The 18,499-nt window shown below is 38.2% G+C and overlaps 1 protein-coding gene across 3 annotated transcripts in view; it reads left to right on the top strand.

Annotated features, from left to right (window-relative positions):
• Nucleotides 1-18,499, top strand: part of AFG1L (AFG1 like ATPase) — a 221,097-nt gene that overhangs the window by 187,028 nt on the left and 15,570 nt on the right. The window contains exon 11 of one of the 3 annotated variants that reach the window (XM_032338882.1): nucleotides 5,029-5,158. The exons of the other annotated variants lie outside the window; for them this stretch is intronic. Coding sequence (XP_032194773.1) covers nucleotides 5,029-5,158 — 130 coding nt within the window. The remainder of the gene's footprint in view (nucleotides 1-5,028; nucleotides 5,159-18,499) is intronic. 3 annotated transcript variants of the gene reach the window in all.

The following is an 18,499-nucleotide window of genomic DNA, read 5'->3' as shown; positions in this document are numbered from 1 at the left end:
GGGGAGGGGATGGGGAAGAAGATTGTTGCAGAGAATTCTTTTTCCTTTATTTACAAAGTTTCAGAACAATTAAATAAATTCAGGCAAAAGGTTGCTAGTGTATATTTTACCTTTTTAAATCAAATTATGGTATAGGTCAATCAAAAGATTTTTATTCTACCCTTTTTATATAATTCTCGGGGCCCATGTGAAGCAGGCTGGGTCCAGATATGTGTGTTGAAATTTTACATTGAAAGGCATATGTCCTGAATTCCTTCTCACACCATTCTAACTGCATCCTGCAAATTGGCATTGCAAGGCAGCTAAAAGACTAGAGTTTGTAGGGAGGATTCAGGGCTGGTTGAACAGGTGGATAAGATAACTCTCAAGATGTCTTTCAACACCAAGGTTATGAATGTTTAACTTAAGGGTTGATGAGGACTGTGAGGATGAAAAGAGAGGACAGTAAGATTTAGGAATAATTTTTGACATTGGATTCACATCCTCCCTGTAAGGATCTGACCCACTGTCTACTAAACTCTTCTTCATTTCGCTTCTGCCATACCTGTCCCCTATGCTTTAGCCAGGCCCACTGCCTTATTTGGACACGGTGTTGCCCAAGCTCAGCGTATTTGGGAAACTGGCACACACAGATCGGCAATGCTGCAGGCATGGTTTTGCTGCTGGGAAGGTGAAGGGCCAGGGAGATTCCTGGGCTGCCTCAGTTCTGGTGATTAATGCCCTTATTCCCTGATGCTAATCACCACTGTTGGCATCCAGACACCATCAGCCTTGACTCTTGGCCAAATAGTAGAGATAAAAGCTATTCATCCTTTAGTATTGACTGAGAGTGTACCAAGCACGGGACACAAACCAGAAGTAGTTCCCAACTGGTGGTTTCATTTGGAATACATGAAAAGAAATAAAGCATAAAATAGAGATGGAGAAGCAAAATGTTTTTTTAACAATTCCCCAAGAGATACTTTTAGATACAGCTATGTCTAGCACATATGAACTATTTTGATATAACCAATATTAATGGAAAAAAATTAAGGCCAAACCAAAACACGTATCTGATGGATCTCTATTCCTTGAATACTAATAACCGAAGAAGAAAAAAACTAATAAACAAGAAGTTGACAGTGAACATGTGTATATCCATGCATATGCATCAACTGATACATTTCTCTGCTTAGACTTTTTACAAACACACCTGGCTACCTGTCATTATTTTTAAGACACAAATAACAAACTACTCTTGCAAATAGTTACTTGTGAGCACAGTTATCAGTTGAGAAAACAATTTTCTGCAGGTGTAAAAATTACAATTTTCAATAAGGAAAATTTAGGTATAGTCAGTTTACTCATTAAGCCTTTAGAATTCAGTTTTGGCTCACTTTCTTTGAACAGTGTTCTTTCATTTTTGGTCTACAAAAGCTTAACCCTAAAGCAAGTGGTTCTCAAACTGTTTGGTTTCAGAACCCCTTCACACTCTTAAAAATTATTGAGGAACCCAAAGAGCTTTTGTTTAGGTAGGTTATCCCTCTTAATATTTACTCTATGTATTAGAAATTAAAACTGAGAAAAATTTTTAAGTATTTATAATCGATTTAAAATAACAATAACAAAACCCATTCTATTCATCCTATCAAACTAGCATAAATATCACTTTTGAGAAAAATACTTTCCAAAATGAAAATAATTCATTAAGAAGAGTGACATTAGGGGCACCTGGGTGGCTCAGTGGGTTAAACCTCTGCCTTTGCTCAGGTCATGATCGGGCTCTCCAGGGAGCCTGCTTCCCTTCTTCTCTCTCTGCCTCCCTCTCTGCCTACTTGTGATCTCTGTCAAATAAATAAATAAAATTAAAAAAAAAAAAAGAAGAGTGACATCATATTTTTTGTAAAGCTCTTTAACATCTGGCTTAATAGAAGATAGGGACATCCTCCTTTCTGCTTCTGCATTCAGTCTATTATGATATGTTGTGTTTATTGAAGTATAGAAGAAAATCTGGTCTCATAAAGATGTGTAGTTGGAAATGGGAAAAATATTTTAATAGCCTTATCAGATAATTGTGGGTGTTCTTTTTTGATGCTACATGAAAATTCAATAAGAACTTCCTTCCAAAGAGCACAGTATGGGAAGGGGGGGAAAGAGTAACTTTCTGTTAGAGAAACCGGATAAACACCATACCAAACAAGTGTGACCAACATTCATATCAACATCAGTGACTCATGTTGGTAGCTATGCCCTTTATATGATGTGAGGAAAATAGCATTTGACCTCTGTGGTCTGTCTCCCACTACCCATAATTCCAGTCTAATCATGAGAAAGGCATCAGGCAAATTCTAGCTGAGGGACATTCTTTTGTAGAGTAACTGGCCAGTACTCTCCAAAACTGTCAGGATCTTCAAAAATAAGGAAAGTTATGAGAAACTGTCACAGCAGAGGGGAGCCTAAGAGCCATGATGACTAAAAGGTAATATGGTATCTTTAATGGGATCCTGGAACAGAAAAAGGACCTTAGATTAAAAGTAAGGAGCTATGGTGAGTGCTGGGAAGTGTGTAAACCTGGCGATTCACAGACCTGTACCCCTGGGGCTAATAATAAATTATATGTTTATTAAAAAATATTTTTAAAAAGGTAAGGAAATCTGAACCAAATAGGGACTTCAGCTAATAGTATATATCAATATTGGTTTATTAATTGTAACAAATATGCCATGCTAACATAAGGTGTTAATAATAGTGGAATTTGGATTTGGAAGTGTATGAAAACTCTGTATATCTTTTCAATTTTTCTGTAAACCTGAAACTATCCTTAAAAAGTCTTATTTAAATTAAAAAAAATTTTGACAAGAAGTAGATTTTAAACTCTTAGTTACAGTGTAGAATCTGAGACAGTATCAGTGTATTTTTGACATACTATTATTAAAATCCATTAATCCTTTTTTAAAAAAAGCCACCTGGGTGGCTTAGTGGGTTAAACCATCTGCCTTCGGCTCGGGTCATGATCTCAGGATCAGGTTATGATCCTCAGGATTGGGCTCTCTGCTCAGCAGGGAGCCTGCTTTCCCCCCCCCCCCCCTCTGCCTGCCTCTCTGACTATTTGTGATCTCTGTCAAATAAATAAATGAAATATTTGAAAAAAAAAAGATTTTATTTATTTATTTGAGTAAGAGAGCATGAGCAAGAGAGCGCAGCCAGGGAGAGAAGCAGAGGGAGAGGGAGAAGCAGACTCCCTGCTGAGCAGGGATCCTGATGTGGGGCTCTGTCCCAGGACCCTGGGATCATAACCTGAGCCAAAGGCAGATACTTAACTGACTGAGCCACCCAGGTGCCCTTCCATTAACTTTAACATCTGGCTTAATAGAGGATAGGGATATCCTCCTATCTAACTTTACTTCTCTTTTAAAGATTTTTTATTTATTTGAGAGAGTGTGTGTGTGAGCAGGGGAAGGAGCAAAGGGGGATGGGGTAGTGGACTCCCCACTGAGCAGGGAGCCTGACTCATTACTCGATCCCAGTAGCCCAAGATCATGACCTGAGCCAAAAGCAGACATTTAACTGACTGGGCCACCCAGGCACCCCTCCTTCTTGAACTTTAAATGGATCTTAATGCAGTGGTTATTAGAAAATATTGGTTGACTGAGTTATATAGATCTTCTACATGTTGCCACATTTAATCCTATAATATCAAAGCATTAGATTCCTTAATATCACCATCAGTCTCATCAGAAAAAAAATGAAAGGCTATCGAGTTCATGATGACAGCAGCCAAGTTTTCCAAAATTCTAATTTTCCCTTACTTGCTCAAATCTTATCACTGGCAATGAATTACTTTTAGTTGTTTTCCTTGAAGTGGAAGTCTTACTTGGTTCATTTTCAAGAAACTATCTGGAGAACATTGTAGGAAAATGTCTGCCCAGTCTGAAAACCCGTAGTTTACCTGTAACTTAGTCTTTCAAATAAAAAGGATGCTCCATGATAAAAGTGGCTAGTTCAGCTAGCAACTCAAAACAACCACACAAATGCTTTTTTTCAAGACAACCATTATATTTGGTGTATAGCAGAAGTACTTTATGTGTACTTCCTTCACCACAAAGAATAATAAAAAGATGTGTTCTCAAGGGTTGAGATTTAACAAAATCCTTCTTACTGGTTCTCTAAGGATGTTTTTAAGTAGAACTGGATTTATTATTATTTTTTTAACTGGACAATGGAGAGTACAAATGGTTTGGGGCCACTGCTTTGATTCATGCTTAAGTGTCAGCAGTTTTACCCACCATTGCTTTTGCACTATTACTGCAATCTATTTACCTTTTCACCACAGTGGAAAAGGTAAATAGTATCCTAGTATTATTATAGCATGTTTTGACCTCAGGGACCCCTGAAAGGGTCTCAGGGACCCCCCCAGAGATCTAAAAACTGTATTTTAAGAGCCACTGACTTAAATAACAGTATCTCTGAGTTCTTCATTGCCCTCTACTTGAGCCAAGCAACCATGTCAAGGAAACCTGAAAGCCTAAGGCTTAAGGTCACTAGCCTGGAGGTATAAGGCCTTCTCAGCTTTCAGGAGGACACAGGGGTCAGTAACACAGTACTGGATGGCATGGTTATGCCAGGCCACATGAGTTGGACAGTTCTGTCCTAAGGGTCTCAGCACAGAGGGAGCTCTCACACTGGAGGATGTCTGCTCCCCAGCCAGCTTCAGGCATGGGAGCTCACAAAGTATCTGATTGTATTTCATGATTGAACCAGAAGTGAAGATTTGATGTAACTTGTCCAGAACATTTTCAGATAGAGTGTAATGATGAAGAGCACACAGTCTGATTTCCAGACTACCAAGGAGTTCAAGCCCCAGTTCTGCCACTTGATAACCATATGATCTTGTGAAAGTAACTTAACATGTCAGTACCTCAATTTCTCTACCTATAAAATGGGCACAATGATAGTGGCTATGTATTATAGATATTAAATGAGTTAATACGTATAAAGTGCCTAGAATAATGCTTGATACATCGCAGTGTGTGCTTTATTATTATGCAGGTACTATGGACTCTCCTAATTGGGTCTGCTTTTCTGGGCATGACAGTACTGAATTGTAGACTTGCAGAGAAAGAGAATCCCGGAGATACCAAGAAGCTAGATGTTAACCTTGGAGCAGGGAAGGAGAGAGGTATGCGAAGATGGGAATGATCTGGGCTTTTCTAGTTTTACATAATGGCATACATCAATGGCAATGGCATACATCAATGGCTTACAGTCAAAATCTTTTATCTATGATGGCACTAATAGACAAATTTCTACCTAATATATAAAACTGTAAATATATTATTTTTTCCTGGAAGGGGCCATGGCTCAAAAATAATCTTTACAGACCAGCAACACATTCACTCTTTGCCAATTCACTCCTTCTTTCATGGTGGTGTCAGGTGTGGTGGTTGGATGAGCCTCAGTCTTTAGGAGCCTTCCAGAAAACTATGACATGTAAAGCTCAGACTGTCCTGCTTTGTTCACTGGGGGTTATAAATGGTTTTTTCTTTACTGAATTTTTATAAAGATTTTTAAGGTTTCGTTTATTTATTTGAGAGAGGAGAGAGGGGTAGAGGGAGAAGCAGACTTCCTGCTGAGCAGGGAGCCCAATGTGGGACTCAATCCCAGGACCCTGAGATCGTGACTCAAGCCGAAGGCAGATGCTTAACCAATTGACCCACCCAGATACCCTGAATTGTTTTTGTTTACTGAACTATTTAGTCTGACTCAGAAGGTCATTATAATTAAGAATTTTAAGGGGTACCTGGGTGGCTCAGTCGTTAAGTATCTGCCTTTGGCTTAGGTCATGGTCCCAGGGTCCTGGGATTGAGCCCCGCATCAGGCTCCCTGCTCGGCGGGAAGCCTGCTTCTCCCTCTCCACTCTCCGTGTTTGTGTTCCCTCTCTTGCTGTCTTTCTCTCTGTGTCAAATAAATAAAATCTTTATTAAAAATTGTTTTAGGTTATATCTAAAACTGAATGATTTCAAGAGTCTTCTTCATGCAAGTATTCAGTATCTGAATTGCCACAGTTATAACGTTGAAGAGAAGTGCAAAATTATCGGGGCACTTGGGTGGCTTAATCGGTTAAGTGTCTGACTCTTGATTTCGGCTCAGGTCATGCTCTCAGGGTCCTAAGATCAAGCCCCACACCAGGCTCTCTGCACTAGGGGTGGAGCCTGCTTAAGATTCTCTCTCCCTCTTCCTCTGCCCTTCCTCCCCCTATGCACACACGCACGCTCTCTCTCTAAAAAAAGGAAAAACGTGCAAAATTATCATAACAAGAAAATAGTCCCAAATGAACTGACCACTTAAAAATGTAGCCCTTCCTCAAACATCTCTCATCACTTAATACTAGTACCTAGCCCCACTGATCATGTCAAAGTCTTTTGCCAGTCATTCAGTACTTGTCGGAGGTAGTAAACATCCCATCATAACAATATGGTTAAAAGTAAACCTATTCATGCAAAGCCACTGACAAATGAAGACTGGCCAACCTGATGAAGAAAAAAAAAAAAATTGAAGAATAATGACACCCTAAAAGCTTTAAAAGAAAATAATTGAAATATTTATTAATTAAAAGAGGATTTTTATAAACCCGATAAAATCCCTAAATATTTTTGTAAAAATATTTTTCTGTGTAGTTGAACAACCAAATTGTGAAATGTAGGATGTACTATTTTATCATCCTATAATTTAGTCAAGAAAGTTTTGCTGAAAATGAATAGTAGTACATTATTTAATCTAGGAATTTAGTTCATTGTTACTATTACCCATATTTTTGTTAAATAAGCTAAAACAACATTTTTATGTGTCCTTTGCATTTTGCAAGATAAAGCAAGATTTGGAGGTTGAATTGAAGGATCAATTTTTACTAATTGTAGATGGTGATTTATATCTTCCAGGGAAATAACTATATATTGGGTTATAAGTTGTTATTAAATTTTTTTTTTTTTTGTATTTTGCTGGTTTAAAGGGAGGAAGAAAAAAGACCTTTACAGAAATGCCCATAAAAGGAGGCTGGATTAGAAATTTGGAAACTATAGCTGCTTGGGATGTGACCATTTCTATGATGTAAAGGTAGGGAGTAGGGGGGAGAAGCATCAAAAGGAATGAAGAAAAACTGGCTTGAGAGAACACCTTCCTACTTTCTTCACATGACAAGTTTTCTATTACAGGGCCCATTGTGAGGCCGAGTGGTCTTGCTTATCTTCTGTTCCCAAACTAGGGCAAGAACAGTTCCTTCCATGATGCAGTGTATGGCTGCAGATTTGAAACTCTGCAAGCCTTTGACGACTTAGACCCAGCTCCCTGCTGAGGGAGAAAGCTGGATTTCATTTTCTGTGAAAATGTGTCTGGTCCCTGTAATGGGGAGAAAGCCCCTTGGGATTCTCAGAGTGTCTCGAGGGACCAATGAACGTGCTGAGAACTGTGCAACTTCCACGTGTTTCTCTGTCTTAGGAGTAGAATTATTTTGAGGATCAGATTCAATAGTAGACACAACTCCTCATGTTCCCTTTACGATCACTTCTGTAAGAAAGTATGACAAATGAATATTTAATATTTGCTTTGGGATTTGAGAGGAATGTGTCATTTACCTGCTCAATGATTAAGAAGTATGAATTAAAATTTTAAAAATTGAAGTGGTCATTAGCTTTTAAAAATTAGAACTTGTTTTTTACTTTAAACTGATCTGTCTTGGATTTAATAATAAATATATCACAACCCTAAACTATAGAATCTGATTCCCAAAGTACCAAGGAGGTCAAGCCCTGACCGTGCTATGTGATCTTAGGAGAGTAACTCAACATCTCAGGGCCTCAATTTCTCCCCCTACTAAATGAGGATAATAAGAGGATTAGTTCTAGAAACAAAAGATCTATATAGTGAAAACACTGTTAAAGTGTTGAGGAAATACAGATCAACCAATTAATAGGACTGTAAAACACTTTATAGGTACTTTAAATGTACTTGTTTGATTATTTTTGAAGTTTTGACACTGATGGCTTTTCTAATGCTTATCTACCAACTGGCTCTTTTGTTTTTTAGCAAAAAGTTTTGTATATCACATAATTCTTTGATTTTTAGCTTTCAGGTTTTTTCTATTTCCCACCACAAAATACATGATTTGATATACTCTGTAGTACCTTTCCTTAGATTAGGTCAGTTGACTGAGAATTAGTCATTACTCAGTACATTGGTAATTAGATATTTAGTAAGATATATCCCATTAGATATATTATGACTTTAAAATGTATTTTATAGAAAAAAAAGTTTGAGAATTGTTAGGATACACTATTTTTGTTTCTTAAGATAACTCAGTGAAGATACTAAGTCAGGCAAAGATTTTGAGAAAAAACTAGAAATGAGTTATAGTATCAAAAATTACAGGATTGGGGCACCTGGGCGGCTCAGTTGGTTAAGCATCTGTCTTTCTTTTTTTTTTTTTTTAAGATTTTATTTATTTATTTATTTATTTATTTATTTATTTATGCATGAGAGAGAAAGGAAGAGGCAGAGGGAGAAGCAGACTCCCTGCTGAGCAGGGAGCCCAATGAGGGACTCCATCCCAGGACCTGGGATCATGACCTAAGCCAAAGGCACACACTTAACCCACTGAGCCACCCAGATGTCCCAGGCATCTGTCTTCAGCTCAGGTCATGGTCCCAGGATCAAGCCCCACGTCAGGCTCCCTGCTCTGTAGGAAGTCTGCTTCTCCTTCTGCTCCCTACCCAGCTTGTGCCCTCTCTCTGTCTGTCTCTCAAATAGATAAATAAAATCTTTGAAGAAAATTTCTTTAAAAAAATCATACAATTTCTGTGTATTTTAGGATCAAATATTACTTGGCTCTTTTATCTTTTATTGTTAATCAAGAAATATATGTTGTGTAAGATTCCCCTTTTCCCCAAGATTGTTACATTGATTCAGTGGCTAGCAACTATTTCTTAAGTGCTTCCATATTGGTATGCCACTATGTTTTGAGGAATATAAAAGAAGTATGAGAAGTTTCTTTCAAAAAGTTTATAATTTAGTAAAGGAAATAACATGAAGAAATACCAGACAATGTTGTAGAGTGGAAAGAGGTCCAAATGAATCAAGAAATAGGAATTCCAATCAGCTGAGTGGCCTTGGACAGATTACTTAAGCTCTCTGGGTCCAAGTACCTCATCTGGGTCCAAGTACCTCATTTGAGCTATAACAGTCTATTTTGAGGAGTTGTGTTCGTTAGAACTTATAATGAGTACATCAGGAGTGAAAAGTAAGGATAGTAAGGATTGGGAAGACTCTGAAGAGACATGAGATTTAAGGAGGAAATTGATCTTGACCTTGATAGGTGAGTAGAATTTAGATGAGCAGAGTGAAGATATTTCAACCATGATCTGAAGCCAAGCACTGAATGTTCCAGGAGAAACAGAAGATACTTGCCTACTGAGAGCAGAGTACCTGTTAAAAAAGGGAAATAAGAATGAAAATCACAGACAGATCCTCTATAAAAGCAGGCAGAGAAGTTTAGACTTCTTACCATGATCCACAGAAAGTCATATTAATTTGAACAGGACCATGGTACATAAAGTAATAGGATGATGAATGGGGCAGTATACTCTAGGAAAGTTTGTAATTTCTACTGCCATGTTCCAGTGGGTCAGCAAATAGTATCTCCTCTTGGGAATGCCCTCCTTTCAAGAAGGAAAACTTGGTTAAATAAACCAACATGCTTGATAATTATTTGTTACCTTTTATGCAAGGTAACAGAGAGAGCCTTACCCTTTTTATATTTTATGGTACTTCTTTCTAGTCATTCAACAGATATTTACTAAGTACTTAATGGAAGGCTGGCATCATTCTACATGCTACAGGGGGTACCAAGATGACTCTGACATTGGAACATTTCATGGCGTCATTTATTTCCCTAATTCTGTTTTTGTGACTTCTAAGTTGTTTGTTCCAGGCTTCCTCCTGATCCTTTTTCTCTATCTGTTTGTCCTCCAGATCACTAATTCTATCTTCTGCCTCAGTTACCCTAGATTTTAGATAATTTAGATTAGATTGGAACTCATTGAGAACATTGTGAACTTCATCCCTGGTGGCTTTCACTTCTGCCCTAATCAATACCTTTTTGTCATCAAAGGCTTTCTCCAACCTAGCTATTGCCTGGATAATTGTTAGCCTGAATTCCCTTTCCGACATACTGTCTATGTCCATATCCAATAGCTCTAATGCAGAAGGCCCAGTCTCTGAATTTTTCTTCTGTTGGGCATTCCTTCTCCTCGTCATTTTGGTGAGAGATGTTGAATGGATATGTAGCTGAATGTATCGACCGTGGTGCAGGCAAGGTGCACCCTGGAACCCTTCTGCCCACTGGCGTTTTCTGCCCCCATAGAGATCCAGACGTGTATAATTCTAATCTCAGGCTGATTTCATGGGTGATTAGAGTTCTTTGGTAGGTAATTAGCGCACTTTAGGGGACAGGTTGAAATGGCGCCTCCTCCTACTCCTCCGCCATCTTGTCTTCCCCTGATCGTCATCAGGGGGTACCAAGATGGATAAGAATTAGTTTCTACACTCATAAGTTCTTCATTTAGAAGAGAAAATACCATTAGCATATAGATCACTAGAATGTAAGGTAGATTATAATTAGTATTACAAAATCAGTATAAGCAGAATGCTTTGGGTAATTAAAGAGGAACTTAGGCCTTAAAGGCTGGAAGGTTGAAGATTTTGCTGGTGGGGGAGAGTGTCAGAGTGGCTGTTTGGTTGTTCCTAAGAATAGGGGATCGTGAGGGCAACCTTTGATCTTTTCCTCCTTTGAGGTTTTTTGTTTTTATGAAAAAACACAGGAGTAGGAAATTACATAGTATATTTAGAGAATTGAAGACTCATGAGGTTTCTAATTCCATTAATGATAGAGTAGCATCTATTTGACCAACCCACTTTTACTTATTATTATTTTTTAAGTAGCCTCCACACCCAGCAGGGAGCCCAATGTGGGGCTTGAACTCATGACCCTGAGATCAAGACCTGAGCTGAGATCAAGAGTTGGATGCTTAACTGGCTGAGCCACTGAGGTGTATCCAACCCATCTTTAGATCATAACTGTAACTCTGGGCAAAATCTAAGAAATAACTCTGGAAGGCACTGTTGAGCAACCAAAAGCAGGGGAAAAGTGGAGCACAGGCCACACTGGAAGAAAGAATTGATGCTGGTGAATTTCTTTAGTTTTTTGCCAGAGGATAGATCATAGTTGTTCTCATATGGAACATCTAAAACTTAGTAGAAACCTGTGATATTCCTGGCCTGAGGAATGAGGAGAAAGTGACTATAGCAGCTGGAAAATAAGAAAATGTAAAGGAGAGAACCATGAAGGAAGAGCCCAAAACTCTTCACAGAGACTATCCAAATCATGGGCTGACCTGTGAACTACACATGTGCAACTAAGACTAAGAATACTGAAGAGTTTTCAGTCTCTGCCTGTTACAGAGGAGACAGAGTTCGGAGTTTGAGATCAGCCAAGTTAATTACCTGCTGAAATAGGAACAGAAAAATCAATATGTTTTGGTGGAATAATATAAAAGAATTCCAAGTCTCCAAGAATATATCATTCACAGTATCTAGAATATAATCTAAAATTGCTAGATATATGCAGACATGGGAAAATCTGATCCACTTTTAAAAGAGAAATGAATGATAACAGAAACTGACCTTAGATGATACAGCTGATGGAATTAGAGGCAAGTATTTCAAAATAACTTTTATAGCTATACTCAAGGATATAAAGGAAAATATGCTGATAATGAATAAACAAATAGGAGATGTTAGCAGAGAAATTAAAACCATAAAAAAGAACCAAATGGAAATTCTAAAAGTTGAGAATTCTAGAACCTAAAAATTTTGAAGTTTATTGTATGTACTTAATACCAAAGTGCAAAAAACAGGAGAGTCAGTGAACTTGAATATAGATCAATAGAAATTATGCAACAATCTGAAAAACGGAGGAAAAAAAAAATAAAGCAAAGCCTCATGGCATAAGAAACCATATCAGAAATCAAACTGTATCATTGGAGCCCTAGAAGGGAAAGAGAAAATGGGGTAGAAAATATTTTTGGAGAAATAATGGCTGAAGTTTTTCCAAATCTAAGATAAGATATAAATATACAGATCCCTGAAGCTCAACCAACCCCTAAAGATAGAAAGAAAATCACTATGTACATCATAGTCATTCTGTTGAAAACCAAAGATGCAGCCATGGGAACAATAGTATGATTAAAGGCTGGTAATGAACACCTGAAAAGAGTGCAATATCATCGTTAAACTCCTCAAAGGAAAAAACACCCAGCAACCCAGAATTCTTTTTCCAATTCTTTTTTAAGTGTCATGGGTAGAATTTAGATCATATGTAGGAGAGTGGTATGCACTCAGGATAGATGGATTGAAGTCAGTACAAAGTGGCTTGCATATTAGGTGATAAATAGAGTTTCAATTAGAAACTTCATCAGCCTAAAACAAACATCATTATTATTATTATATTTTTTTAAAGATTTTATTTATTTACTTGAGAGAGAGACAGTGAGAGAGAGCATGAACGAGGAGAAGGTCAGAGAGAGAAGCAGACTCCCCATGGAGCTGGGAGCCCGATGTGGGACTCGATCCTGGGACTCCAGGATCATGACCTGAGCCGAAGGCAGTCGTCCAACCAACTGAGCCACCCAGGCGTCCCAAACATCATTATTTTTTAACAGATCTATGTTGGATAATCTGGCAGAGCTGTGTAAGATTGGCATTGCTACCATGGATGGGGGTTTTGTGTACACTAGATAAAGCTCCCCAAGATGGGCGTGGAGCTAAGTGATCACATCATGCCTTTGTGTGGCCCTTCCTCTAGAAGGATGTTGCCCTCTCACCAGGGTCCATGGCTTGGCAAACAGAGACAGAATCTCTGTCCCAATTGCCCCGTAAAACAGGCATACATGGTATATTGGAAAGAACAAGGTGAACATGAGGGAAATCTCTAAGATTGGGGGTAGAGAATTCTCAGGGCCAAGGATGAGCCACCTAGGGCTCTAACGTTTTCAGTTTGGATGACCAGAGGGATGGCAGGACCCTTAACAGATACCTGAGGTCAGAGAAGGGGACTTAAAAACAACTGGGAATCTAAGACTGAAGATCCAGATCTGGAAGTCATTTATAGAGATGTATTAGTTTGAAGTTGAAAGGAGTCAATGAAATCACCTGAACTAATGCTGAAAATGGAAGAGATGAGCAGTGTGGATGGGATTGGAATTTTTTTTTTTTAAGATTTTATTTATTTATTTATTTGACAGACGGAGATCCAAAGTAGGTAGACAGGCAGGCAGGGGTTGGGGGGAAGCAGGCTCCCAGCTGAGCAGAGAGCCCGATGCAGGGCTTGATCCCAGGACTCTGGGACCATGACCTGGAGCCAAAGGCAGAGGCTTTCACCCACTGAGCCACCCAGGTGCCCCAGGGATTGGAAAATCTTATTGTGGGATTTAGTGGAAGGAAACCGAGTCAGGATCCTAGTACAGCTGAATCAAAGCTACATTAGAAACAGCTAAAATTTCCCACCATTTTCTTGAAGAATTTTAAAAAAGATTTTATTTATTTATTTGAGAGAAAGAGAGAGACAGCACGCGCAAGCAGGGAGGAGAGGGAAAAGCAGGCTCCACAATGAGCAGGGAGCCCAATGCGGGGCTCGATCCCACAACCCTAAGATTATGACCTGAGCCAAAGGCAGATGCTTAACCAACTGAGCCACCCAGGTACCTCCTTGAATTTTTAAAAATGGAAGTAATTTACTAGATTGGTAGCATCTTAGGACTTGGAGATTATTTTGTAGACCTGTGTAATAGGCCTCTGCTCTTAATAACTTAATGTAATATTTTCCAGCTTTGATGTACATGGAAAAACCATAAAATATAAATTACTCACATTTACATGGAGATAAAAAATTACCCTGCATACCTTTTCCCCGGGTTATTGAGAAATAATTGATATATGTCACCATTTTAAGGTTGAAGATGTACAGTATGATGGTTTGATTTATACAGATTGTGAAATGATTACCACCGTAGGTTTAGTGAACATCCATTGTCTCGCATAGATAAAAAGAAGAGTATTTGTCTCATAACTGAAAATTCGTACCTTCTGACCACCTTCCTCCATTTCCTCTCCTCCCAGCTCCCCACCTCTGGTAACCACAAATCTGTTCTTTTATTCTGTGAGTTTGGTATTGTTTGTTTTTTAGATTCCACATAAAAGTGAGTTTAAGTTAACGAACAAACTTAAAAGAGGTATTGCTGTTTAGTATCTGAAGTTCTTACATTTTATGTCCCTTTACTTCCTATTTAAAAGCAGACTAAAAACAAAATAAGCTTTAAGAAGAAATAGAAAAAGAGGGTTGCCTAGGTGGCTCAGTCAGTTAAGCATCCAACTCCTGATTTTGGCTCCAGTCATGATCTCAGGGTTATGAGATCAAATCTAGTGTCGAGCTCCATGCTGGGCATGGAGCCTGCTTAAGATTGTCTCTTTCCCTCACCCTCTCCCTCTGCCTCTTTTCCCCTCTAAAAAAGAAAAGAAAAGAAAAGAAATAGAAAAAGAATAATGCAGGCATGTATTTATTTATACCTTGGTTCCAAAAAGTATTACAGATACACATATATACTCACAAATAGAATTATGTAGATTTTTTGAAAGGAGGACAAAGAAAAAATAGAGAATAAGTTGAAAGAAAAAGTTAGTATATATTAATATATGTCATAAACTCAATTTGAGGGTTCTCAAATTGAGCAGTTAATATCAGCTCTCAGCCTTCTCTCAGTTAAATAGGGAGAAAGATGTTCATTAAGTTCGAAGAAAGAGAATCAGTTAGAAGTAAGGTTCTTTCTGAAACTTGGGCTTGCATGTAGAAACTTCTGAAAGATGCCAGCAGACAGTTTTCTCAGCATTATCCCTGCTGCCAATACAGGTGTGTGTGGCACAGATTCTTATAATCAACCTGGGGGGCATAATGAAAAAGCACTTTTCAATGAAACTAGTGCTTTAGAGGTTAAAAAAGCACTTCCTGAGTAAGCTTTTCTATTTATTATCAGGCTTGATCCACAGGTCATTTAGAGGCTGGATAAATGCTTATAGAGATTGGATAGACTCATGTTCAAGCTTCTCACGAATGTTGTATAAAACTTTGGGCAGCAGATAATTCAAGGTTGTCTTTTTGGTAAGAAGGTGTAGTGAAAAATTCTCTTGGTCTACTCAGTTTGAAGGATTCGGGTCTTTGTGTATCCAGAAGCACAGAGAAGCGTTCAGCCTTGCTCTGATTAACTTTTTAATATCTTTAGAATATGAATTAGCATTTTTCACCAAGTATGTCCATGATTTGGAGGAAGAATAATTCTTTATAGCTATTTTGTTCCCAACTCTGATTAGGCTTTTTCAATATCCAAATCTAAGAGGATTGGGGAGACCCAATGAACTCTCTCGAGGAAAAGCAAAACAAAACCAAAATCTCTGCATTTCTGCATTTCTAAGACTTTAACATATTAAGAAGTGATCATCCTCAAGTTTAAATTAAGTTACTTGATATTCTAAAGTCTCGTCTTGCTTTATAGTGTGGTGTTACTTTTTATGCCTCTTCACTTTGATTTCCAAAAGAAGTTTGCGTGGATCGACCTTTTTTTTTCAAAGGCACGAGTAGGACCAGTAGCGAAGGTGTAGAACCTCCTTTGGGAGTAATCTTTCACGTTTCTCCTGGATCTCAAAACCAGGCAAATTTAGAACACTGTTTCCTCCAACAGAGATGTAGCAAATACTGCCCTCTACCGAGGGGATGCTCGGGATGGCTTGATGATGGTAGTCTTCAGCTACTGATTTCAGTGAATTTGGTAGAATCGTGTTTTTACTAATTACTTCGCCATTACTATGTACATTCTTATTAAAATCATTCAAAAATAGACAACAGGATGGAAACGTATTTCAGCCTTGGCCACATACATTTATTTCCTTCTGTAGTCTGTACAATCAGATATTATAATGTCTGAGGCATTAATAATAATGTTTAAATTTTAAATTTCCATTTTATACTAGCTATTAAAATATTTTTTTGCCAGTGGGAAATTAGAAGGCGGTTGTTACAGCATTGTTTTCATAAATGAGTTTGTAAAATAATTCTAGTAATAGTTGGACTATTTTTCTTCCCCAGCAATATTTTTTTCAGTGTCTGCTAGATTGCTAATATCTAGATTAGTCCTTTCAAAGAACTAGCTGTTTGTGCAGCTGAAATAACTTCTCTCTCATTCTGTATGACTTGAATGGGTTAATTATATATGGTTAATTATCAGTAGAGGATCACATTAAATTCCTTCTAACCAAAAACTCCTTTAAAAAAACTAACCAGTGAAATAGTTATAACATACTCACACACATTTGTGTATGGAATGTTTTTGAAAAGCCCCGTGCTATCTGTGTTCCTAGAGATGAAGAATTTGGGTTCTTTTCTTATGCTAAATGATCCATGTAACACATTGCTCAACTAACTTGTTTTGTCCCCATTTTTCTAGACCTTGGTTTCCCTAGGGCTGGCTTGAAGCTAAACAAATTTTAGAAGCCACAAGAAATAAAACCCCTTAATCCAAAGTGTGCCCACGGCTTCTTATAAAATCTAGAGCTTAAGGTCACCGGAGGGCTTAGTTGGTGGAGCACGTGACTCTTGATCTTGGGGTTGTGAGTTCGAGCCTCATGTAAGATCTTGGGGTTGTGAGATTACTAAGAAAAATAAAACTTTTTGAAAAGATCTTGAGCATAAACCTCTTGTTATCTTAATTCAGAGATCTTAGATACTAGTAGGAGAGAACTAGTAGGAGAGTCTAGCCAGGTTGAATAATCTTATGGGGAAGCCATGTTCTAGGATGAGGATAGCCAAGGTCCATGAGGGAGGCTCTGAGGTCATTTCCCCCAGCCTTAAAAACCAAAGAAGCAGGCCTGCTCCTCATAGACTCGAGGCTGCTTTCTCACCATCCCTCACACTATAGTTAAACTGAAAACAAACTGAATAAGATACTTGGGTAAGACTTTCTAATTCCAGAAGCATTTAGGGTTTTTCTGAGGGGAGGGATCTAAGGCACACTAATTTATTTACTATTGTTCATTCCTTTGGCATGGTTGATCCCAGTCTATCCCACTTCCCCAAGAAGCAACTCTTGAGTCCCCTCAAGTTTTCCATGTCTGTTAAACAATTGAAGACTCCATCCTAGTCAGATGCCAGCTCCAAGTTATAGTCTGGTTTACTCAGTCCCAGTGGTTAGAATGGTCCACGTCAGTAATTCCTGCCATCTCCTGGAGATGCTTTTGTAGTTTTTATGTTATTTCCTTGGAGCTGTATTGGCGCTTACACTCAGTGATGCTTCTTAGTAATAATGCTGAATTGAACGATTTCCTACTTCTTCATGTTCTTCTAACGGTGTGTTTTTAACTTAATCTCCACACTTTACATTTTGGCTTTCTGTGCTATAGACAATACATCAGATGTCTTTGTGCCAGTTGTTGGAGTTTTTTTTTCCCAAATGAACTGGAAGTATTTCTAGGGATAAACCAGCTCATTTGTTCTGATATATAGCAGGCGTTTAATAGATCTGATTTGATGTGGTTTGTGTTTTAAGAAAGTTGTCAGTTCTGGAATCTCCAGAATTGGATAACTCCAGAATTTGGAGATTTATTACGTATACAAAGCTAGTCAAGCCAGGGTGAGGAAAGAGTGCAGTTGCCTCTGGTTTGCCACATTGATTTGTTGTTGTTGTTTAATCATTGTTTCTACAAATTCTGTTAAAAATGCAACACTCCTCCCATCCCCACAAAGAGTACTATATTTGGCCATCAAGGGGACAGGAGTTGAGTAAAGATCTGGTAGTTTTGGGTAGAACTAGCCTTCTACCATAGAGACTCTGTTAAGTTAAGCAGTAAAACTTTGCCTCAGCCCACGAGAGAACACCTTCTAGAGTAGAATGTGTGTAAGAAATGATAGTAATTTCTGGAATGGTGAACTATTTCCCGGTTGGATGTTACAGACTTCATAGTAATGAGATTTCTCATAGTAAGGGGCCGTATTACGAATCTTGGAAAATTCTGTACTCTACAAATACACACATTTCACTGCGTTGTTTTTCCAATTATTATCTTTATTGATTTGATGCACCTAGTTGTTTTAACAAATTCATACGATATTCTTAGTTTGTTTTGAAAAGAACGCCTTCACCCTAATTCCGTTAAAGTGCTTTTTTTTTCTATTAAAAAGTACTTCTCTTTAAGATACGACGTATTGTCATGTCTGTGTACACAAAGCAAGATGCCACACATACTTGTTTAATGAGGAGTTATCAGGGTGACACTATGAGGAATTTATAAAGCGGAGTCTATAAAGGGTAACCCTGAGGACAATATCATCTAGACAGCGCTTGAAATAATAATCATCCTACTTGAGCTG

This window comes from Mustela erminea, chromosome 4 (assembly GCF_009829155.1).
Source record: "Mustela erminea isolate mMusErm1 chromosome 4, mMusErm1.Pri, whole genome shotgun sequence".
Taxonomy (NCBI): domain Eukaryota; kingdom Metazoa; phylum Chordata; class Mammalia; order Carnivora; family Mustelidae; genus Mustela; species Mustela erminea.
The sequence above is the reverse complement of the archived record's forward strand: the minus strand, read 5'-3'. Positions and strand labels throughout refer to the sequence as shown.